General features: G+C 42.9%; 1 protein-coding gene across 2 annotated transcripts in view; it reads left to right on the plus strand.

Moving 5' to 3' along the window:
• MAML3 (mastermind like transcriptional coactivator 3) overlaps positions 1-24,940 on the plus strand; it is a 404,523-nt gene that overhangs the window by 227,543 nt on the left and 152,040 nt on the right. For both annotated transcript variants that reach the window (XM_082727636.1, XM_082727635.1), the window contains exon 2: positions 9,424-10,974. In XM_082727636.1, the coding sequence (XP_082583762.1) occupies positions 9,424-10,974 (1,551 nt within the window). The remainder of the gene's footprint in view (positions 1-9,423; positions 10,975-24,940) is intronic.

The raw sequence follows: 24,940 nt of genomic DNA on the forward strand, positions 1-24,940 counted from the left end.
CACACATTGGCTCCCTCCCGAAGTGTTCAGGGCTGCAGCTCTCATCACTTCTCAAACACATGCTACATTTGCAAAGGAGCATCTTTCCTCAGAGAGGAGCACAGCGCTTTTCTGTGAATCAGGCAGATCTGACTGGGAGACGTGAACACATCCTCCTCAGACCGTCACGACATGGGTGTCTGAAACCCTTTCCCAGAATTTCTCAGCAAGGTTTGCTCATGTTTAATCGGGATGGGAGTCTTCAGATGCAAAACAACAGAGTAGGGGAGAACAAGTGCTGCTGAGAAGGGGCTCTGCTCTGTGCCCTGGGACAAATTACTAACCTCTCTGAGCCCATTCCTCGTCCATCACAGAGCTGTTGTGAGGTTTAATCAAGGTAATATATGTGAAGTGCTTAGCTTAAGGCCTGGTACAGGGTAAGCGCTCAGTCAATTAGAATATTAAATGACAAGTTTATCTTGAAACATTTAGTAAGCAGTGAATCAAATTCTCTGGCAAAAACTTAGAAGTTTAGAGCTTCCAGGGCACCTGGGTGGTTCAGTCAGTTAAGCATCTGCCTTCTGCTCAGGTCAGGATCCTGGCATCCTGGAATCGAGCCCCGTGTCAGGTTCCCTGCTCAGCAGGAAGTCTGCTTCTCCCTCTCCCCTTCCCTCTACTCCTTCTCTCTCAGTCTCAAGTAAATAAATAAAAATCTTAAAAAAAAAAAAAGTTTAGAGCTTTCTACTGAAAGCTATGTGAGGAGATTTGAAAATCATATAACCTTGGCATTTGCAGAGAGAACAGTCTCGGTTTTTAACAAGTTAATAATAACAAGTTAATAACTGTTGAGGCACCAATTTGAACTACATGTATGAAGCTTGTGAAAAATGTTATAACTTCATATATAAAAAGTACACAGGATTCGTGTGACTTGTGACGAAAATATAATTTATTCATTCCATTGAGAGAAAGCCAAGAGCCTGTGTGAACATTTATGTATTTGGAAGTATGGAGATTGGAGAGCTTGGAACTAAGCGTTTCTAAATGTCAAGGGCCTGACTGCCACTGCTGCTGATGTCTTACGATCCACTCTCAATACGCTGTACATTTAGTTGGTGCTTATTACATGTTTAAGAATAACTAAAGGATAGGGGGCGCCTGGGTGGCTCAGTTGTTAAGCGTCTGCCTTCTGTTCAGGTCATGATCCCAGGGTCCTGGGATTGAGCCCCGTGGCAGGCTTCCCTGCTCAGCCTGGAGTCTGGTGCTCCCTCTTCCTTTGCCTCTCCCCATTCGTGTTCTCTCTCTCTCTCTCTCAAATAAATAAATAAAATCATTAAAAAAAGAAGAAGAAGAAGTAGAAGAACTGAAGGATAAAAGCATACCTAAAAATCCAGACACACACATAAAAATTGCTTTTAAAAAGTACCTTACTCTGGCACCTCACAGCTAAAATTGGGTGAGCATCCGTGCTTCAAACACTGAAGAGAGGTACAATCACTCTCAGGTACACCTAAGACTACTTGGAAAAGGCATTTTAGATCTGACTCATAGGAGAAAGGAACAAGATCATGGTCACTTCTAAAAATAACCTCAAAGTCCCCCAGAATGTCCTGAATGGCCCTGTTCCCTTGAGCTGGGGACTGAGCAGTGCCCCAGCATTCCCTTGAGCATTTGTGGCTGAGGTTACAGATACCAACCAGGAGGGTGAGGCCCCTTTAAAGATGATTCTTTTCCCCCTGGGCATTTCAGAATGGGGATTTCTAACAGCCTGTGGCTGATATTCCCTCCAGAGACCCAATATTTTCCACTGATCAGATCCAAAGAAGTTGCGCCCTGGGATGGTCACAAGTAGAGGTTTTTAACTCTTGGGTCTCAGGAAAATAACGTGTGTATGTGTGTGTGTGTGTGTGTGTGTGTGTGTGTTTCATATGACTTTTATTATGTAGTAAATTTGTTTTCTTTCTAAAATAATGTTCGAAGTATGTAAGGCTGATGAGGTAGCCTTCAGGAGTTGTGATAAGATTTCTCTTTTTCTTTTTGTGTTGCTCTCCCCTTTACATAGCTCTCCTTAAAAGAAAAAAAAAAAAAGGTACTCAACTTTTATCAATACGTGTCTGACATGTGTTTACTTTCAGATGTGGTCTTTGTTCTTAGGACCAAGTCCACCCCCCCCCCCCCAGTGCCTTGTGCATGGGTACACAGCATGCCCTCCGTTCATTTGGATGAAAGCAAGGGGAAGTATATGTATAATGTGGAGAGAGAAAATGGTCCGGGATATTACTATGCTCTGAGAAACCTAAAATGTAAAAAATAAACATTTTTATGAAAAGTCTTATAGAAATCCCACAGGTTTCTCCAGAATCCAGGGTCCTCTGAGGTTTGAACTAAAACAAGCGCGAGGGTTATTTCTTAGTCCTGTTTGTGAACTGTCCCAGAGAATCACCAATTAACTCAGGAACATTTTATATGGACACTGGGTTTGTGTGTGTATGTATATTTTTTTAAAAAATTACACCAACAACTTCATAATGTCAGAACTCCCAACAGAATTCTTATTCTAGATCAGAATTCCTAAAAACTAGGGATCCTGGACCAATTACCTCAGAGGAATCAGGGTTTTTATTAAATTTCTTTAGATACCCTGTGCCTCCAACCTGTGTCCCCCTCTGGGTCCCACCTTGAGCTACTAAATCAAAAACTGTGGAAATGGGACTTAGAATTCTGCATTTTTAACAGTTATCCAGGTTACTTTAGAGTTGGATAATGAATGATCTAGAACCTTGAACTTCTAAATAAACCTCAAAAAATCCTTTCTAAGGGTGCTTAAATCTGGAAGACAGTTGTGGAAGCGTTTTTGCACACCGTACATACTCTAGTCATTAAAATACCTAACATATGAGTATTCTGGGTCACTCTTCAGATTTATTCATGTGTTTATAAGCTTATTATCTATTGGTAGAATGGGAAGCGTACCCATATGAAAATTGATACAGTGAATCATCTTCTAGTTTGTTTGGAGCTGATCAAAATGACCAAAATGTGGTCTTTGAGCCTCTAAATTAGTTACAGCATCTGCAAACTGAAATTCCAATTCATCTTCAAGTCCTGGGAAATGGCTATATCTCTGATTTGGTGAAGAAAGTTCACTCTTGGTGTTGGTTGGTGAGTGAAAATCACTTAAAGCCTTTGTATGGAAATTCAGAATTCAGATATGAAAATATCCAGCATTTTGAGTTGACATACTTGTCAAAACATCTGACCGTGGTAACGGCACACGATGTCAGTGGGTTTCAGTTTAAGTTTTCCTTTGCACGATTCTCTTCCTGTGCTTTCTGGGTTCTCTATACAGGTTCCCAGAATCCTTAAGAGTTCTCAAAAATATTGAGGAGGGGACAGCTCACAAGCCCTTTCCAGCATCTTAAAGGAACTAAAATAAACTGGACATTTACTCAATAGTCATGAAAACGCTAGGCAGGCCAACATTTTCAAGTGTGTACTTTGGGGGATAATTCCCTAAATTCAGTGTGGTCATTTGAGAGAGAGCTTTTAGCGGTCATTTCTATGTACAGTCGCATGAAGAAACAGGAAAGTGGTTACGGGATGTGTATGAGAATGTCGTGCTCCTGACCCTGGACTTGTGGGAGGGGCTGTGCAGGGTTGACTGTAGAGAAGGTAATGTCTAAACTGAATTGGGAAGGACAAATAGATTTGGTCAAGTGAAGAAGTTGGATAAGAAGATATGTAACCTATGCAAAGTCCCAGAGAGACAGAGAATAAACACCGTATGTCCCGAGAACTGCAAATAATTACATGTAGCCAGAGATTTCGAGTTGATTGGCACTGGGGGCTGGGGACAGGTAGAAGGGAAGAAGGTTAGAGGTGTTCGTTAAGACGGGGGAGGTAAGTAAGCAGAGGTGAGGATCGAGTTGCGAAGGGCCTCTGTGCCGAATTTAGGTGACGCTGAAGACAGAAAAATGTCAGGTGAGGAATGGGTACAACCTGGTTCACACTTTATGAAGAAAATTTACAGGCTCAGTGCAGAGAATCGGTTTGGAGGGGAGCAAGCAAGGCTGGGGCAGAGAGAGTCATTCGGGAGCTGCTGCAGAAATCACGAGAAGTGTTGATGATCTGAACGAATGCAGTGGCATTGGGGGTGGAAGATGAAAATAAAATTCTTAGATGATAAGAACAGAGAGTTCTTGAGGTTTAATTGGGTGTGGGTGGTGGGGAGAGGATGGGGATCAGGGATGATTCCTGAAAACAGTGCGAGAGCGCGTTCCGACGAGCAGCGTCAGAGTCCAGTGCCAGGGAGGGCGGCACAGCCAGGATGTTCCACCCCAGGTGAGGGTGCAGTGTGGGCTCTGCAGTCAGGCCTGAGTCCGAATTTAAACCTGGGCTGAGCCCCCTTCCACTTTTCCCTACCGCCCCCCTACCCTGGCTCTGTCATTTTGTAATCTCGCCTAATGTCACTATGCCTGAAGTTCCTTCTCCATAAGATAGTTATAATAAACCCTGCTTTTTACAAGCATTAGGCGTAGGAGACAGGAATCTGATGGCTTACCCCAATGGCGTTCATCTTAAAGGGCTTCATTATTAATAGTAGTGTCATTTACGTTCCTCCCAGGCTCCGCGACCCTGCCCAATTTCATACAAAATTAAGGACGGGGCAATATGAGGTTTTTGTTTTGTTTTGTTTTGTTTATCTTACTAGCGCTGCTAAAAGCCGAAAGGCAGAAAGACTCTCTTTTCCATGGATATGCTGGCCCAGGGAACCCCTAAGAAACCCCTCTGTGTCAGCAGAGGCCTGGTGACCCTAGCTAGGGTATTATCTACCTCTCCCATTCCACCTTCTCCAAAACACTGACCTTTTCCCCATTGAGGCGGAAGACCAGCACATGACCTGCCCCCAAGGTTTCATAGGAGGATAAAATATCATCCTGGGTGAAAGTGCTTTATAACCCCAAAGGCAAAGCTATTCTTATTACTGCTGCGAGTGTCCTATCAGCCCTCCCGAACTGTTCTGTCTCTCTCCACCTCCCAATTTCTTTCTGTGTCTCTCAGTTCCTCTCTCCTCCTACCTCCATCCCCCCCTTTCTGTCTGTCTGTCTCTGTCTCCCACACGCACATACACGCACATGACGGTTTCACAGAAACACATGCTATGAAGCCACGCTGTAGATGAGAGACTTATGCTGAAGCCATTCTGGAGGAGGACTTGTTTCCGTTGGAGGAACTGACACGTGACAGCGGCCCATATTGTCACAGGCATGGGATGCACAGCCTACTTCAGGCCCTGGCGCCATAGCCTCCCTTCATGGGAGAAAACATTGACGCGTAATAATAGTAATACAGGAACAAGGGAGCCAATGCTCAAGAGTTTCTGTGATTCTTCCACAGGGGCACAAATCACACTAAGAAGCTTCCAGCTTTGTAAGGCAGAAGGGCCAGGGACTTCCACAAGAGGAAGCCATTTGGGACGAGACTCTTACCTGAGTCCGTGGGTGGTCAGGGCTCACCAGGATACTCCTCTCTTCAGTCGGCCGTCCTGCTGACTGAGCAGAGCTCTCGAGAGTTCCTCGGCCTTCTCAAGCTCACAGGTTCTGTCTCTTCCTGCCGATTCGCCTTCTGTCTTCCAAGAGGGACATGAGAGACTTCGACTCACAGACCAGCCTCCTGTAGAGCAGACGATGATGAGACAGACAGTAGGGATGCTAAGATTGCTCTAACTATTTTGGACACAGCTAGACAAAACATAAAACCACAACATAGCATATTTGATGACGTCTTTCTTCTATTTCCAAATGTTGTATGTCAGGATACTGGCTCAAGGAGCCAGCAGTGGAGAATGCGAGGCCCTCAAGGGGAAGGAAATACTCAGCAGCTCCATTCAGGTCACATGCTGAAAATGCATTCGATTTGAACCTCCACGACCTAGTGCTACTCTACAATCTAGAACACGAATGCATTAGCGCTCAGACTTAAGTTTGAATGGCAAATTTCATTTTTGTTGTCCATATTAAACAAACAAACAAAACTACACCAGATGCTTGGAAAATGTGAGGATTTTTGCCAGCTAAAGAAGGAACAGAAATATCATCCTTCTACCTATCTGTAGTTTGAAGGTTCAGGAAGTAATTGAGCTCACTTGCAGGTGGAACTACCGATATCACCGAATTTTAAAAGATAACAATAGCTAAGGCTTACCGTGGGGGCTTACCAGGTACCAGGCATGAAGCTAAGTGTTGTCCCTATTACTGCATTTAAGTTCGTTCTTGCACTAACTCTACAAGCTAGACATTATTAACCCACTTTGCAGATGAGGAAAACAAAACGGAGGAGAAGTGAAGTAAGTTTTCCAGGTTCCATTCATTCAAAAGACAGTGACTATCAACTCTGCACTACTGGTGATCCAGTAGTGAACAAAACAGAAAAATCCCTTCCCTCATGTAACTCACTTTCTAATGGAGGGGATCATAGCTAACATGTATTAAGTACCAGACAACATTTATATGTATTAATTCTTAGTTGGGGGGGCAGGGGGTGGTCTCGGGTTTGACCCCAGGCATTGTAACTACAGAGCCAGGGCTCCTGTTTCTTTCTGTATTACTGCCCAGTGTGCCTCACCCAGGTAGGCTCCCTCAGCTGGGAAGAGGTGAAACTTGGGCTCTCCAGCCAGACCTGTCCTTCAGCATGGTCTCAGGCACCACTCTTTACAGAGACCACTTGTCTTTATTTCCCCATCCTGCCCCATCTATTTCACAGCCAAAAACAGAATTAGGGATCTGAACTTTCTAAAATAAAGTCTGTGAAGTTACTAACCGCCCCCCACTTCTAACCTGAGTTAGTCTTCTTTGGTCATTCGGCAGGCACTTCCTCAGCACCTACCCTATGCCAAGCTCTTTGACCCGAGCCCCCCACACTGGCCCCTCGCCAGCAGAAAGGAAGGGGGCAGACGGATGAATTAGGTTCATGGTTAATAAATCCATAGAGTTAACAAGAGTTTCTTAACTGGACTTACCTGAGAAGTCCAGTTATGTGGACGCAACATGCCAGGGTTCTCCAAGTTAGAGTTCCCATTACCAGTGAACCTCAGTTCCTGGGTCGTAGTTAAGTTCCAGTGGTGAACATTCCCACAGAACAGGAAAGCAAAGGCACCACAACCTGCGGACTCCTGCTGCACAAGTTCCCCACCGGGGAGGTCTGGGTCTGCTTTGACCTGCTACTTTTTGAGCAAAAACTCTTGTAGCCTCAGGGATCTGCCCAAAAGGCTGGGTGGTGGTCCTTTGCCTGAGCTAGAGGAGAAACACACAGCTTCATCCATCACAGGTCATGCGCACTGGGGCCCTCTATTTGACTGCACATTTATTGCTAGCAATCTATGCAAACATGAGCTTTCCTATAAATAAGCCGGATGCACATGTGCACATATACATACACACACACACACACACACACACACACACACACACAGTCAGGTATGCCTCATGGTCAGTGGAGCTGCCTCCTGCTCTGATTAAAACTCACCTCTTTCAACTCCTGAATTAGACAATAGAATTAATCATTCAGTTTGCCATTATTGATTAACTACTGCTATGAACCCAAACACTAGATGGGGCCCCCATGGATACGCAGTAAGCAAATCAGTCAGAGCCTTCTTGGAGCTCACTAAAGAGACACCCAAGAAACTACCCCAAAGTATGGTAGGAGCTCTAAATGGGGAAGTGGAGTGTGCTGGAAAAACTCATTCCAGGATATCCAACCCAGTGTAGGCGGGTCAAAGAAGGTACCTGATGTAGCTGGAGGGGGGAAAAGATGTAAGTTTTCCTAGAGGAAGGGAAGTCTACAATACAATCTGAAGGATGGTTAGCTGTTAACCCGAGGGAGGGGAGAAGTTTGTTCCAAGAAAAGAAACAACATGGACAATGCCCTGGAGGTGGGAGGAAGCTTGGCACATCTAAGAAACTGAAAAACTTTCAAGGGAGTTGATAGAAAATGTTTGGCAGGGAACAAGGAGGTAACGCTGAGCAGAGAAGCAGAAACCAGGTGAAGCAGGCTCAGATTGGATTTCAAACCAAAGGCAATGGAAACCATTACAGAGCTATAAACAGGAAAAGCTATATATTTCTTGAAAGAGCTGGCCGCATAGAGAATAGATTGTTGGAGAGCAAAGCAACGGATACAGGAACAGATGAAAGAATAATGGAGGATGAATGGAGGCAAGGCAAGGAGGCCAGTTAGAAGTACTGCAACAATCTAGCCAGATAAAATGGTATCCTGGCCTCGGATAGTGGCAGTGAGGCAGATAAAATGGTATCCTGGCCTCGGATAGTGGCAGTGAGGTTGGAGTTGAGTGTGCATATTCGAGGGATATGTTAGAGGTGGAATCCATAGGACCTGGTGATATGGTGATGGGAGACATTTTGAGAGGAAAGCTCAGGTTTCCGGTTAGGGGAAGTGAGTAGATACTGAGTAGGGAACTGGGTGGATGCTGAGATGGAGAGCATGGTTGAGGATCATGTTTGATAATGAGCTTCCTGTTGAGACATGCTGAGTTTTACATGCCTACGAAACAACCAGGAAGAGGATGCTGAGGTAGCAGACCTCCACAGGGAAGACTGGACTGGGTACATTGTTTACAGGGTCATCAGCCTAGAGAGGATGATTGAAGCTGTTGAACTGGCCGTAATCACGTAGGCAAGCATGTAGAATGGGCAGGAACAAAAGCTGACAAGCAAACAATGAGGAATTCCATCATTTAGAAAGAACGAAGACCACACATGCCCCTGAGAAAGAGCAGACGGAGAGAAAAAAGGAAATCCAGGAATATGTGATAGCGTGGAAAACAATGGAAGCATGCTTTTGGAGCAGAGCGGGCTGCATCACGAGGTGCTGGGCGGTCAAGTAAATAAGAACTGAAGAGAAGTTGTGGGTTGTGTCAACCGTTAGTCTTCATTTCTGCACTATTCAGTAAACGTTAAATTCCATATGCTTAGAGGATTTTTAGTGTTTTTTAAAATATTGTTGATTTAATTCCTTGATGTCTTCAGTTAAGAGGTGAGAAAAGTTAACGATAGGTATTAACATCTTTCTCAAGTATAACACATTTGGGGACAAGTCTCACATTTTGTGTTGCTTTAGAAAATAATAATGGATGATTCTCAGCTGTTAAGAGAAGTATTGCCTTTAACTCTCTCTTTTCCTTTGTTCCCCATCCTCCAATCTTGATTTTGTTTTCTATCTCTTGGCCTCATGAGCTCTTCTTTTGGATAAAACCTTTTCCCACAGAGTTTGAAGCCTGGCCACTCTTGAAATTAGACATAGAACTTTTTTCCCATGTGTGATAAAGCATTTAAAAGTTAGTTCACAGCAGTCATACATCACCTTGCTCAAATAGTGAATGATGACTTGGAGATTTACTCACCCTCTTTCTTATTTCTTTCCCAGCTCCAGGAGACTGTGAAAAGGAAGTTGGAAGGAGCTCGATCACCACTTAATGGAGACCAGCAGAATGGTGCTTGCGATGGGAGTTTTTCTCCAACGAGCAAGAGAATACGAAAGGACATTCCTACAGGAATGGAAACCATCAACATGCCACTGCCTTCAGCTTCTCCTCTTCACCAACTTGACCTGAAGCCTTCTTTGCCCTTGCAGAATAGTGGAACTCACACTCCTGGGCTTCTAGAAGATCTAAGTAAGAATGGTAGGCTTCCGGAGATCAAACTTTCGGTCAACGGTTGCAGTGACCTGGAGGACAGCTTCACCATCCTGCAGGGCAAGGACCTCAAACAAGAGCCTCTAGATGACCCTACTTGCATAGACACATCAGAAACATCTCTTTCAAATCAGAACAAGCTTTTCTCAGACATTAACCTGAATGATCAGGAGTGGCAAGAGCTAATCGATGAGTTGGCCAACACTGTTCCTGAAGATGACATACAGGACCTGTTCAACGAAGACTTTGAGGAGAAAAAGGAGGCCGAATTCTCACAGCCGGCAACGGAGACCCCTCTCTCCCAGGAGAGCGCCAGCGTGAAGAGCGACCCCTCTCACTCTCCTTTTGCACACGTCTCCATGGGCTCTCCGCAGGCGAGGCCCTCCTCTTCGGGCCCTCCCTTTTCTACCGTCTCCACTGCCACGAGTTTACCTTCTGTGGCCAGCACTCCCGCAGCTCCAAACCCTGCCAGCTCACCAGCAAACTGTGCTGTCCCGTCCCCTCAGACCCCGAACCAAGCCCACACTCCAGGCCAAGCCCCACCGCGGCCTGGGAACGGTTATCTCCTTAATCCCGTAGCAGTGCCCGTGGCCGGTCCCGCAGCGGGCCCCGTGGCTGTGGCTAGCTCTGACCTGTCCCCTGCGGAGCAGCTCAAGCAGATGGCAGTGCAGCAGCAACAGAGGGCCAAACTCATGCAACAGAAGCAGCAGCAGCAGCAGCAGCAGCAGCAGCAACAACACTCAAACCAGACTTCCAGTTGGTCTCCCTTAGGGCCCCCGTCCAGCCCCTACGGAGCAGCTTTCGCTGCGGAAAAACCAAATAGCCCAATGATGTACCCCCAAGCCTTTAACAACCAAAACCCCATAGTGCCTCCCATGGCCAACAACCTGCAGAAGACGACAATGAATAACTACCTCCCGCAGAACCACATGAATATGATCAATCAGCAGCCAAATAACTTGGGTACCAACTCCTTAAGCAAACAGCACAATATTCTTACCTACGGCAACACTAAGCCTCTGACCCATTTTAATGCAGACTTGAGTCAGAGGATGACCCCCCCGATGGCCAACCCCAACAAAAACCCTTTGATGCCCTACATCCAGCAGCAGCCACCCCCACCGCCCCCGCCACAGCAGCCGCCACCCCCGCCCCCACCGCCACCACAGCTCCAAGCTCCCCGGGCGCACCTGAGCGAGGAGCAGAAGCGCATGCTTCTCATGAAGCAGAAAGGAGTGATGACTCAGCCCATGGCTTACGCCGCACTTGCATCCCATGGTCAGGTAGGTGTGAAAGTGAGCGGCACCTTGAGCAGTGCCGGTGGTGCATTTCAGACCCGGGATGGGGGACTGTGCGCGCTCCGGTGGCTGCGGCTTTTCCTTACCTGTGTACAGAATCCTTCCTGTGCAACCTCTTGGCCTTGGCCAGGCTTAGGTTTTGGTTTTGGTTTGGTTTGGTTTGGTTTGGTTTCTCCCTTTCTCCTAAAAGATGGAAAAGGTTGGTATCATAGACTTTCCTGTCTTTGAATGTCTGGGAGTCAAACTTCTATTATTGCTGCCGGCAGATAAAGATGCAGAAATGACAATCAAGTTCTCGCTCAAGAGAGGCAGGCCATAGAGGTCACAGGGTAAAACGTGCTGCTCGTTCTGTGGCTTCTCTCCCAGGTCATAGAGGCTTAACCTCAGGGTGGGAGCGAGAGTTGGAGCAGCAGTTTCATAAGGTCCTAAACCACCTCCGCCTTATCTGACTGAATTGTGAATAATGGAGCCGTGGATTGTTGATGGTTAAATGTGGGAGCGTTGCCTGTAGTTTCAAAGTGGAGGATAGATTTCTGTAGGACCATTCCGTCCTTAAGCATTGGCTGCGGGACTAGCACAATTAGAAGTTGTTTCAACATGGCATGACTAGGAAGTGCAATAAAGCCTTCGCGATGCATTCCCCTCTCGCTCAGGAAAAGCTGATGGTGGATCTATCTTAGTGCTGGATCAAAATAAATTCTCCTCTGTCCCGCTGTCTTTCTTCAGGACATCCTGGTTTAGGGATGTAGGGCCCTCAGTGATCTATGGGAAAAATGAGCGGCAACCTGTTGGGGTGTGAATCCTTACTGACAAGCATTCAGTCCCCTCATCCTCCCCCCAACCCCCAGCAAGCTGCTTATCTACCTTGCAGGAGTGGGGAAATGCACTGTTCTGCCTTTTCTCCAAACATGGGTTAACTGACCAGAGCCACCCTTTCATTACCCGTGGCTGTGTTGTGCCTCAGTCCTCTCAGGAGTCTGACATTTGCGTGGTAGGTTGGGGATTTTGCAGAAAATTCTTTGCTGTCAGGGCTTTCACGTGCAAACAGGTTCTAACTAGTGCTGGGGTGTGTGTCCACAGACGATGCATTAGAAGCCCTGGGAAGTACTATGGGCTGATCTTAGATCACTGTTTGCATCTCCTGGTTCAGTTCCGCCGCCCCGCCCTACCCCACCCCCAGAGCTTGATGGGGGCTGTAGAGCAGGAGGTGGTGTTGGCCTGCAGAGACAGGCCTGGGCTCTGTGGCTTGATTCTTGTCCTTCACAGCCTTCCAAGCCCCAAACCTCACAGTGGTGTCTTGTCTTCACATGCCAGCCAGCTCCAAAGAAATTCTGTCTGGAGGAATAAAAATATAGCTTGGTTTATACCAGCTGTAATCAGTAGCTTGGTAGAAAAACAGCACTGAAATGTGAGCTTTTATGTTTTATCTTGGTTTCATTTAAAAAAAAAAAAAAGCACCATTGGAAAATGCAACATTTTATACACTTCAATATTAAGTTTCGAAGGAGGCAAAAATACAGGCAACACACAGGGATGTTTGTTGTAGCCCAGACACGTCAGGGCTTTATGAGATCACAAGCTGTCGGAATGGTCTGTTCGTAATCTTAATACAAATTGTGCTGCTACATTTGCTGTTTTTACCGTGAAGTATTTCCTCCGAGCCAGACCAAAGATGATTAATTCCAACTCACAGACTCTGCAGACATGCGGGTGCAGTATGAACCCATCCTCACTCCCCACCCTCACTAAATGTCTTTTGAAATTTGCTAACTTGGGACAAAGTTCTTGACTTTGCTGGAACATGAATTTTAAAGGTACTCATTTCAGGTCCTTATGCTTGCCTAACTACGAGTAACCGAAGCCCTGAGCTGCAGAGGTCATGTTTTGAAAGGACTCAGTCAAGTGTAGAAACAAAAGTGATGGTTTTCTGGATTAAATCTCTGGGCTCCTCCTCTTTTCCTTCCATCTCACGAGGTACTTTCAGGGTGGACAGAATCTGCCTTTTGGAGGCCTTATTAGAATAATCACTTCTTAACCTCAAAAAGAACCATCAAGCAAAAGCACACTTTTTAATGAAATATTAACTCACCACTGTTTGAAACAAGCTTCAAAATACATATATAAACATGTGAATATCTTTCTGCAAACATCCCATTTATTTCATGCTTTCATCTGATTGTGGAGCAGTATTTACATAGCTCTCAGAATAGTTAATTACACTATATGCGAGTACATTGCACAAATACGAGCTCAAATTACAGGCAAGATATAAAATATAATTATACATAGGTGTAGTTCAAATTTGTTTTCTGCTGTTGCTAGTGAAAATTCACTTTACTCTTTGTTGGCCACAAGGACCATGATCAACACTTAGTTTTAATGATTGACTTGAACACCAAAGCCAATAATACGGAAACATTTATTTCAAAGTGATTATCTTATACAGATGTTTACTTGATTGGGATGTTTGCAGACAATGACATTTCTTTCAGAAGATGCCATTTCTCACTTACCTGGATATTTTCTTAAGGAGGGAACCAAAAACTAGAAACAAAAAAAGGCTTATTTCAAAATTTCAAGTATGTTTTATCGAGTAATGTGACTACTCAGGATTTACATCTTATTCCTTATAATTAGAAAATTAAACAAAGATTTATGTACAAAGATTGTGCTCATGGTAATGAAAAAAGCTTATGGTAATGAGAAACGGGAACCAAAATAAATATTTTGGAAAAATAGATAATGTATACAAAAATCATGATATTAATAAGTGATTTATCACATAGAAATGCTCATAGGGTGAGCAAAATAATCAGATCATACCATAGCTTGTATGTTACAGTCCAGGTTGTATTTTTTGATATGTGTAGAAAAATATTAAGTAACTAAAATATTAGGAGCGGTATTTTGGGTTGGTAAAATTGTGATTTTTTTTTTTTAAAGATTTTATTTATTTATTTGACAGAGAGAAATCACAAGTAGACAGAGAGGCAGGCAGAGAGAGAGAGAGAGGGAAGCAGGCTCCCCGCTGAGCAGAGAGCCCGATAAGGGACTCGATCCCAGGACCCTGAGATCATGACCTGAGCCGAAGGCAACGGCTTAACCCACTGAGCCACCCAGGCGCCCTAAAATTGTGATTATTATCTTCTTCTTACACTTTACTAAATTTTCTAAATTTTCTATCATGTATGTATGTAAATTCTACCATCAGAAAAAAATACCTATTTTTTTAGGAAAAAGAATTCTTAATGTTTTAAGCAAAAAACCATTTTAAGGCACGCCTGGGTGGCTCAGTGGGTTAAGCCTCTGACTTTGGCTCAGGTCATGATCTCAGGGTCCTGGGATCAAGCCCAGCATGGGGCTCTCTGCTCAGCAGGGAGCCTGCTTCCCACCCCCCACCCCCACCTGCTTCTCTGTCTACTCTGTCTGTCAAATAAATAAATAAAATCTTAAAAAAAAAAAAAAGAGAGAGAAACATTTTAAGCAAAGAAAATTCCCTGTTGTTTTTTTTTATGCTCCACTAATTCTTTTTTAAAAATCCTTATTTATCCACTTTGTCGGTTGGATTGAGGTGATGCCGTTATTTTCTATTAATTTGCGTATATTATTTGTGAATTCCTCCCTGCTTCTAGAGATAGTTATAAAACCCACTCTGCACACTCACTCTCTTTTCCTTTCTCTTTCCACATCCTCTTTTACTTCTTTTCTTAATTCCCATCAAATTTCAGCTAAAACAGTGACGGTGAAGCAATCAATAAAATTTCCACCAGTACAAGCTTCAGAATCTTCTCTGGGTTATGTTCTTATATTATTTCTTTGATCTTTTTCTTCTTTCCATTTTCTTCTTTCTTTCTTTTCACTCTCTGGAACTTCATATACTGGGCTTTCTTGATTTCTCTTTAATTTTTAAAATTTGTGTTTCTGAATTGAAATAACCAGAACTTACTTTGGTCAGGTCTATCTGTTATCTTTTTCTAATCTCATTTCTCAAAGACAGGATCTCTCTGTTTCTCTCTTTCTCTTTCTCTCCTTCCCACTGCCTCTGTATGTCTCTCTCTCTCTGTTTTTGCAGTTTTTTCATGGTACCTAACACTGTGTCTTCAACATAACCGTGTTTAATAAATCATTAAACATGGCAATTATCAAAGTTCAAGCCAAAAATATGTTTACTTGATGATCAGCTCCAGTGGAGAGAGCATTAGCAAAAATAACACAGAGCTGTTTTTGAGATCAAATAGAAGAACCGGAAAGACAGGTCTAAAAAGAATCCTTTGATAGGAGGTGGTTATCTTGAACCAATAGAACAACAATGAGATTGCTGGGAGAGCAAACCCAGTCTCTGTGTCTGACAAACAAAAAAACAATGGAGCAACCATGTAAGAAGTAAACCAAAAGCAAATGACTGCTTGCTGGTCAAAGAAGGTGACAGGGATACCCGAAGCCCAAAAATAATTCCTGTATGCAATAGTGGAAAGCGAATAATTTCCAAAATGTGATGTCAGTTTTTAGTAGTTCCTCTCTTAGGACTAGATAGATTATAGACTACTGTGCTGCTGTATTCTTTACATGTGTGTTTGCTCTGTGTGGCTGTGTATACCACAGTGAAGCACGTATGCTCGTATTTTGTAGAATATTTTCCCCTTTCAATTTTATTTTACCGAAATATGTTGGGTACCACGTGAAGTATATTATTTTGAGCTTTTTAGCCATAAAATCTCCACGAAAAGAACAGAGCTGTGGTATTCATAGTCATCCTGGAAATCTCTTTAAAGATACATTTTCCTTAACTTTAAAAACCTGGAGCCCCTTTGTTAGTTTCTTTAAAATATATTTATTTTATTCAAATAATAAATGACATAGTTTTGAAAATTAAGTAATACTACAAGGCTTCTGAGAAGAAACAGCAGTCCACTGCTTCATGCCCTCCGTTCTTACATTGTTTTCTCTTATTTATCTCCCTCAACTGCTGGTTCTCAATTTGTCAGTGATTTGATTCTGTAGAAGAGGATTTAACCTGCTTATACTACCTCCTCACAGACATAACCTGCACACACAGAGTCTCTCTCTTTCTCTTCCCTAAACTCTCAGTATAACTAGATATATCACAGATTATGATTTTAAAGTATTCCCTATTTACATGAGTGGCTTTTGCATATCACATCGCAGCGTCATTATGTAGTATACTATGATTCTAGTTCCTTTCCTAGACAACTTTTGGTTTTTCTTAGAATTAGTAATAGCCTCTTTTTTTTTTAAATCGGTGCTGTCCTTACACCTACCTTCAATCCATCCTCAGACTTGTCCGACTCTGTAAAACTCGAGATAGGATCAAACATCAAATAATCTATTTTTCTTTTATTTTCTTTCCTTTTTTTTTCTCTCTCCCTCTTCTCTTCTCTCTTTCTCTTCCTTGATCTTTCTTTCTTTCCCTCACTGTTTCCCCTGAAGGTTTATATCCTCTTGTTCCAGTCTTCTTCTACCTGTAGTCTTCTTGGTCTGCTACTTAAGTGAAATACTGCAACTGCCCCGCACTATTATTCATGGAATGTTTCACTCCTCTCCAGGTCGCATTACCTGTTTTCTTGATCCCTCTCCCCCTCTTTCTTGGCTTAGTCCCTCAAATTGCTAAAGCACATCCTCAGAGCTTCTTCAGAAAAGGTGCTCAAGAGATTGTTTTTTAATAAAAGCTATTTTTGAAGATAACTTTATCCTCACGTGTTTGCCAGATCTAGAATTATAGTTAAGAAACTTTCAGTCGGGGGCGCCTGGGTGGCTCAGTGGGTTAAAGCCTCTGCCTTCGGCTTGGGTCATGATCCCAGGGTCCTGGAATCAAGCCCCGCATCTGGCTTTCTGCTCGGTAGGGAGCCTGCTTCCTTTTCTGTCTCTGCTGCCTCTCTGCCTACTTGTGATCTCTGTCAAATAAATAAATAAAATCTTAAAAAAAAAAAAAAAACAAACATTCAGTCAGAATTTCAAAGACATTTCTTCAAGATCCTGTGGCTTATCATACTGTTAAAAAATCTAGTGAAATTTGGATTCTTCTACTATGTGTGTGACCGTTTTTTTTTTTCCTTACTCTGAGAGCTTTTCAAATCTCTGTATTCCTGAAATTTCATAATGATACGCCTTAATGTAACCATTTTTCATTCACTGTGTCTCTGTGCTTGCTACTATGAGCTTTTTCTTTAAAAATCTGGAAGAGTATCCTAAAGATATGTTCTTGTGTTATTTCTTTGATTATTTCTCCCTTCCTTTTTCTCTATGTTTAACTTTCTGGAAATTCTATTCATCATATATTGGACGTCCTGGATTATTCTCTAATTTTCATATCTTTTCAACTTTCTGTATCTTTGTCCTTTTGTTCTATGTTCTGTAGGATTCCTTAACTTTATTCTCCAACTCGAAAATTAAAATATTTCATTTTATTTCACATTTCAAATTTCCAGAAGTTCTTTCTTGTTCTCTGATTTACCCTTTTTGATCTAAGGTTATTATCATTTAAATCAAATTCATTAAATTAAGTAAGTTTTCTCATGCTCTCTGCTTTGTCTCTTTCTCACAGGCACCCTTTCCCCATATGCTCATTTGATTTTTCTTTCTTTCATGTTAGAAGCTTTTCTCAAATGTCTAATTATTTTAAGAATGAGATATCATATAGCTAATTAGTTGCTCTCCAGGCTTACACGGGGCTTGTCATATGTGTGGCTTTGCTATAGCGGGATTGGGCTAGAACCCAGCCATTTCACTGTGTCTATAGATTTTTTTCCGCCCTGTGGCCAGTCAAAAAAGACTCCTTCAGTCTCACTGCTGAAAGTTAAGTCTGGAGGCTGGCTTTTTGGAGCTGAGCAGAGGAAGGGAGTTGGTAGCTGGTAGGGATGATGAGGAGTGTTTCACTAAATGCTATGTAGACTTTCATTTAATCTCCCTGTTTTTGTACAGCTCCTCAGCTCACCCTCAGCTATGACTGGGATCCAGAATTCCAAAGACTTGCGGCTTCATCTCTCTGTCAAGTTGTGCACCTTCCTTCTTCCAGTCTGGGGGAGTATATCTGGTCCACCTCTTAATTATACAGGACTTTAACCAATTTTCCTTTTGTGCACACCCCACCTCCCACCCTGGTATTTAGAGGTCCTTCTAATTTCTGAGAATTTATAGCATTCTTTGGCTTGAATCGTCTTGCTTTATTTTTGGTTTCCCCTACTGCAGGCTTAGATTTAGCTTTCTCTAAGCTGCTAATTGTTTACCACTCAACCATCTGATTTTCATCTTCAGAATTTTGTTGATACCCTTCAATTGCTATTGCTCTCTCCCATCTTCTTTGTTCTTGAATGTTTAGTCATTTTTAGCCCTTTATTTTCATTGTTATGGGGCATTTGAGGAAGCCGAGATAAATGTGGGTGATCAGCCTACCAGAGGCTCCCTCAGTGACTTTCAACATTTTTCTATCTGAATATCGAATATTGTCTAAAATTAAAATTTATGTTTTACAGCAAATTTCACATTATTGCTTCAAACATTTTGGACTTTAATGGAGCTGGTGTCATAAAACCTAAAGTGTTCCCTTATTATAAAATTTACATATGTCAAATACATATGTTTGAAAGGACAGCAGTGTCAACACGATCATCCTGCTTCTTTAAAATAAGATCTCGTGATTATAATCATTGAATAGTTTTCAGAATCTTGAAAATATTGACTTACTTCAAGGACTATAAAAACAATTTAGGTTCCATGACCCTGACAAAGCCAATAGTATCTGGCAGCTCAGATGCAAGGTAAAATATTGACAGAACACTCATCACTGACTGAATCCAGGGCCTCCTAGCTGAGGGGAAACCAGTGGGCGAAGTGCTACAAAAATCCAGGTAATAAATGAAATGTTCATATTGATAGGTATAATAAGTCATTTCCATACACACACTGGCATATTTTGAAAATCCTGATTGATGATCTGTCAGAGTCTTAGAAATATGAGGCTAAGAGTAAACAGCAGAAAAGAAAAAGTTTCAGGAATTTATTTTATGATAGTTTTGTGCAAGAAAGAGGTTTAATTGGCACCCTATGAGAATACCCTTTAAAGGTTTCATGGGACAAGAGTATTCTTCCTTAACTAGAGAGCTTATACCCCAACAATCAGTGGTTCTAAAGCTTTTGGGGGGCCCAAGAATCATCTGGGGAAATTGTTCAAGATGCAGATAGTCAGACTCTGCTGCCAAATACTCAGGGTCTATAGGTCTGGAATGGGGCCTGGGAGTGTCCTTTTTAATGAAACCATCACCACTACGGTTTTCTAATGGAGATGTTGTGTGTAAGACAACTCTGAATCTGCAAATAAAGCAGCCTATGTTTATTTCACAGTCAATATTTATATATGCTTAAATATGGCATAAATATTTTCTGTGGAACTATAAACTTTGTAGGTTCTAAGACTTGCATTGTTTCAGGCAAGATGGGAAAATTAGTTTACTGTGCAGTTAATGGATTTGTCTTAGGAAAGCTTGAAACTTTTTAAGAGATCAAATCTTGTTGATTCTAGCTGTGTTTTGTGAATCATAGAATTACTCCTGTTGATTTTCTTAAGAACACAAAGCGTTGTGTCCTTGTTTCCACCATGACCTCCAGTTCCACCAGGGTGAAGGGTGGAGTGTCCTTTGTCTCTCCAAGAGACAGTTGGCTATCTGTCCATGCCTCTGCTTCAGAACCAACAGAGAACATGGCCCTGTGTCCTCAGGACCTATAGGAAGAGACACTCTGTTATAGAAGGGAAGAACTCACTTAAGCTTCCTTTGGGCCTCTTAGGGGATATCCTCCGTGGGGCAAGAATGCTTACATACACATCAGTAGAGCCACAACTCTGCTGTTCCATATTCTGACACTGTTCTGTCAAGGATAGAATTCAGGCACTTTTCCCAGGTGTTCCTGAGCTTTGGGAAGGTGCTGGGAGCCTAATTTCATTCTCCTTCCTGAGTTTGACATTCCCTTCCTTTCAAGGTCATTCACTGCATCCAAGACCCCTGTCCAGTGCCTCCCAATGGATATCCAGTGCATTCGCCCATCAGAGAGTAGGTCTGGCTTTGTTGTTTACCTGGCAGGAATCTATTAGCCTAAAGGTCTGTCACAAGTGTGGAAAATTGTGAAACTTGACCAAGCAACTTCTCCCTGTGTATGTTCACTTCTAAAATTCTAAATATTGGAGACTAAAAAGAGATACTAGAATATCATCATCTACAGTGTCCCACAATGTGCATTCTGGTCAAGGAGACAAGGAGGCACACAGGTTAAGTCAATACCAGGCAGCAAGTGGTTAAGTGCCACTAAAAAATTCTACATTAGGGATTATGGGCAGAGAGAAGGCAGGTCAGTATAGCCTGGAGTAGAAAAGAGCAGCTTCCATGGGGAGATAAGCTTTGAGTAGACCACGAATGACCAGGAGGAGTTAGGTTGGATGGTGAGTGAGTGGAAGGGCGTTCTCCTTCAAGCAAAGGGTTGTTCCTTAAGTGGGCACAGTGCAAACGGTAACCAGGCTGGGGAGAGAGGTTCGAGTTGGGGAACAGTTTGGTGAAAGGCATGGGAGGACACTTAGGGGACTTTCTGCCCTTTCTAATTTGAGATTGTAAGAATCTGTCTGGATGCGTCCTTTACAATTTAAGGGAAAATGGACGCAGCAGTAACTGAAAGAGAAATAACAGAACTTGGTGATTAACTATGTGACAAGAAGGGAGAGAAGGGAGGGAGGCAGGGAGAGGGAGAAGCTGACTCGCCATTGAGCAGGGAGCCAGACTCCGGGCTCAGTCCTAGAACCCTGAGGTCACGACGTGAACCAAAGGCAGATCTTAACCAACTAAGCCTCCCAGGTGCCCCATGAATCAAATATTTATGATCATAAGATTAAATACTGGGGCGGTATAGTCATTTCTGAAAGATGACAAGCGGGTCATTTATGAATCTAAATATCAGATCTTATGTGTATTAAAAAGCAATTCCAACACTTGTTGTTATTTACCTTATTCTTCTGATTGGTGTTTCCCATTTGGTAAGGTACTTGCTCCCCACTCAGCAAAAAGTGTGAAGCAAACTTACAGCAATTTTTGAAAGGTTTGTGTTAAATCGAGCCTCAAATAGCTCCTCCTCCTCCTGTGTTTTAGAGTTGGGCTTTTTGTTTTTGCAAGCTTTTATTTTTCAATAAATTCACATTATTATGAAAGTATTTGTTTTCTTTAGAGTAGTAACAGACATATCATTTTGGTATACTATTTCTATATTAAGGATTTACTTGGTCACATCTTATATATTAAAGAGAGTACTCTAAAGGAGAGTCACCATGCAAGGATATTAGAGGACCGGGGTTCCAAGTTTTAAAACCTATTATGTCATCCTTCCTGAACTATTTATAGCAACTCTCAGCTTTTCTACAGGTTATAAAACTCTTTGCGGGAAAAAAAAAGCTATTTTCCTATACAGGGCTATTGTATTATATCTTGGTTCCTGAGCAAGTTCCTATGGAATTCATCTTTTTTATGACACCAAATGGCTTGCATCTGACCCAATGCATAAAGAATCAAAATACCTTTCATGTTCGTTAGATTTCTGATACACTGTCATGATTAGTTAATATGTTTCATGATTTTATGCAAGTTATCTATACTTTGTATTTCCAAAACATTAAATATTGACCCCAAATAGTATCTAAACTGATAACTCCCATTTATTAATATTATAATTGTCTAGAAGAGGTTTATAAACACACTTGCATCCTCTAATTGCTTTTGCATTTGAGATACTGAAAAGTTTATTCGGGCTTCTGTTCGGCACTGGGCTCCAGCCAGTTCATACAAAGGACATTAATGGGCTTATTAAGCCAAGAACTCCTTTCAGTGCCAGACTGAGCCTGGGCAGTGGTGCAAGGAAAATGTATACAAAGTGGTCCATCTCAGGCCATCACAAGTTTTACAGTGCCTTGATGAGAATTAGGAAAAAGGCACCCCCTCTGAGCCGATGGACGGCAGCCACAGCCCCACAGGCTCCCCAGGCATGACCACGGCTCCCTCCCGCGCCCCCTCTGCCGCCCACCCCTGTGTTATCCACTCACAGCACGCCCACAGGGAGGGACTCCAGGTATACCTGCTCATTCTCTAAAAGCTCCTGGATGTAGAGCAGAGGGTCAGCTTCTCAGGTCTGTGCAGTAAGAATATGAGTTCCACATACCCCACAGTGCTGTGGTGTGTGCGTGCCATGGCCAGTCAGGGCACGGAGTGTTACGCTGTCAGGCTGAAGGCTGACGGAAGGTTCTGGAAGGCAGTTCATGTCTGCGGCAGAACAGTCTTCATTACGTACGGAGAGTCCGCTGGTTTCAGTATCACCTAGTAGTCAGCCTTTCGTAAATGCGGCAGAAGAGCCCAGAGAAAAGACCTGGAAAATCGCTCTGCCTTTGCGCCCCTCTCAGCAGTAACAGGTAGAGGTGTTCCAAATTGAGAGTAGCACGGACCAAGAGAAATAGAACGCAAACCACAGGTCCAAGATGTGGAATTCAAAAATTTCCGTTGGCCACATTACCAAAGGCAAAAAGAAACAGGTGAAATTAATTTTAATATATTTTTATTTAACCCGATGTATTAACATGTTATTATGTCAACACATAATCAATATACGAATTAGTAATGAGATGGTTTATATCTTTTTTTTTTTTTTTAAGCCAAGTTCTTTTGGAGTCTGATGTGTCTTTGAGAGTGCCAGCCCAGCTCAGTTTGGAGCAGTTGTGCTTCAAGTGCTCAGTAACCACCTGTGGCAGGTGGCTACTGTGTTCGGACAGGCAGGGTCTAGGGCAATCATAAAATCGGCCGTGTTCGGAAAGGCAATCAGAGACAAAGTCAAATGAGAATTGTTGTGCTGTTTCGAAGCCTCTTATTCTTTACATCATCTTTGGAAAGTTCTGTAATCCTGAACAGGACAAAACAGATTCTCGCTTCCCATTGTCCTCCAGGGGCCAGGGAGGCGTCCTCACAGCACTGGGTCCCTCCTCTGGACAGACTGCACATGGCAGGCACTGTGCCCTCGGCATTAGTATTTATCTGATCCATATGGTCTACCGCCTTCAGACACTTTCACCACCATTAGTGTGTCCTGTGGCCGCTGATCAGGGGAAGGAGCTCAGCCCTTAAGCATCCCTGTCCTGTCATCAGCATAGAACATTGGTGAGCGGAGCTAAAGCCACATAAACATCTCGTGGTAGGGTCAGGAGCACCTGACCCCCTATTAACATGTCAATGAGAGTGGCTGGTGCTCTGGGCTTGTTTTCTAGGGTTTTGATGAGCTTCATTAATTATGTAGAGGGAAAAAAAGGTGTGCAGCTGGAGAAGAACCCACTTCTCTCCACGTGAGCACGGATAATTGGACAGTTGGCAGAGTGTTAAATTGGTGGTCTAGTGAGAGCAACTCGTGAATAAACACAATTCCCCAAAACAGCACAAAGCAGGCCCAGTTGATCACTTTGCAGGACTTTCTCTCCCCACCACTCCTGCCTTCCCTGGACTTGGGAACTGGCTGGGTAGGAGCCCCAGGGTGAGACCAGGTCAGGAACGGCCTGGCGTTCGTAGGGAGGTGGTAAGAGCCAGTACTGAAGCTCAGACACATGTCCAGATCCTGACTGACCACTCATTCCCTGCACAACCTTGGGCAATTCCCACCCTCTGTCAGCTTTAGGTGTCTAGAATATGGGGATGATAATAACAGGATTATTATGACAATTCTCTGTCTTAAATTATGTAAAGCATTTAGAATAGCATCAGACCCGCCCATGGTAGGTCCTCTTTGTGTGTGTGTGTGTGTGTGTGTGTGTGTGTGTGTGTATGTGTGTTTTAAATTGAAAACACTGGTTGTATCATATGCTATTCATACCTTTTTAATCTCCGGGAGAATATAGCTCTGCCTCAGTTTTCCTCTAAATCAACTTTATTCATTCATACATTCAACAGACTTTTTAAAAAAGATTTATTTATGTATTTTAGAGAGAGCATGTGCAAAAGTACAAGTCGAGGGGGTGGGGGGACAGAAGGAGAGCATCTCAAGCAGACACCCCCGTGAGTGTGGTCTCGCTTGGGGCTCGATCTCATGACCCTGAGATCATGACCTGAGCCAAGCCAAGAGTCTGGTAAATGTCTGTTGAGGGGTGCCTGGGTGGCTCAGTTGGTGGAGGCATTGATAATAAATCCATTTATCCAGTGGATTGGATAAATCTATTCAAACAAGGATAGAAAGATTCTGGGAGAAACATGTGAAAATTATATAGATAGGAGCTGCAAAGTAATAAAAGTGTTTTAATGTTCCCGTGTACAGGCCAACTGTTAGCAAGATTTCAATGCTCATAAAAACAGTTTCCTTTTGGGGTGCCTGGGTGGCTCAGTGGGTTAAGCCTCTGCCTTCAGCTCAGGTCATGATCCCAGGGTCCTGGGATCGAGCCCCGCATCAGGCTTTCTGCTCAGCAGGGAGCCTGCTTCCTCCTCTCTCTCTGCCTGCCTCTCTGCCTACTTGTGATCTCTGTCTGTCAAATAAATAAATAAATCTTTTTTTAAAAAAGTTTTCTTTCATCCGAGCTATAATAAGATTGTTCTTCCTGCATTTACTTGTTTAAAATAAAAATTACTTATTTGTCATATTTTAATATACAATATGAAAATGTCACCCTTTTTTGTTCATTTGTGATAAATGAGATTAAACAAGAAAAACACCTCAATAGGAAATCTAGCCACTTCCCCACCCCTTATCTTCCAGGTCTCCTAGACTCTTCGAGGCCTGTCAGTGTCCAAGGTGTTTTTGGAACCTCATTATATGAGGAGAATCATTTGTCTTTGTCAAAATCAGAAGCTAAAGGAAGGCAGGATTAAATTTAACCGAACACTTATAATATCTAAACTTTTCATGTATTAGGAGCAGGTAAACAAGTATTCCCATTATA

The sequence above is a fragment of the Mustela nivalis genome (genome assembly GCF_964662115.1).
Source record: "Mustela nivalis genome assembly, chromosome: 4".
Lineage (NCBI taxonomy): Eukaryota > Metazoa > Chordata > Mammalia > Carnivora > Mustelidae > Mustela > Mustela nivalis.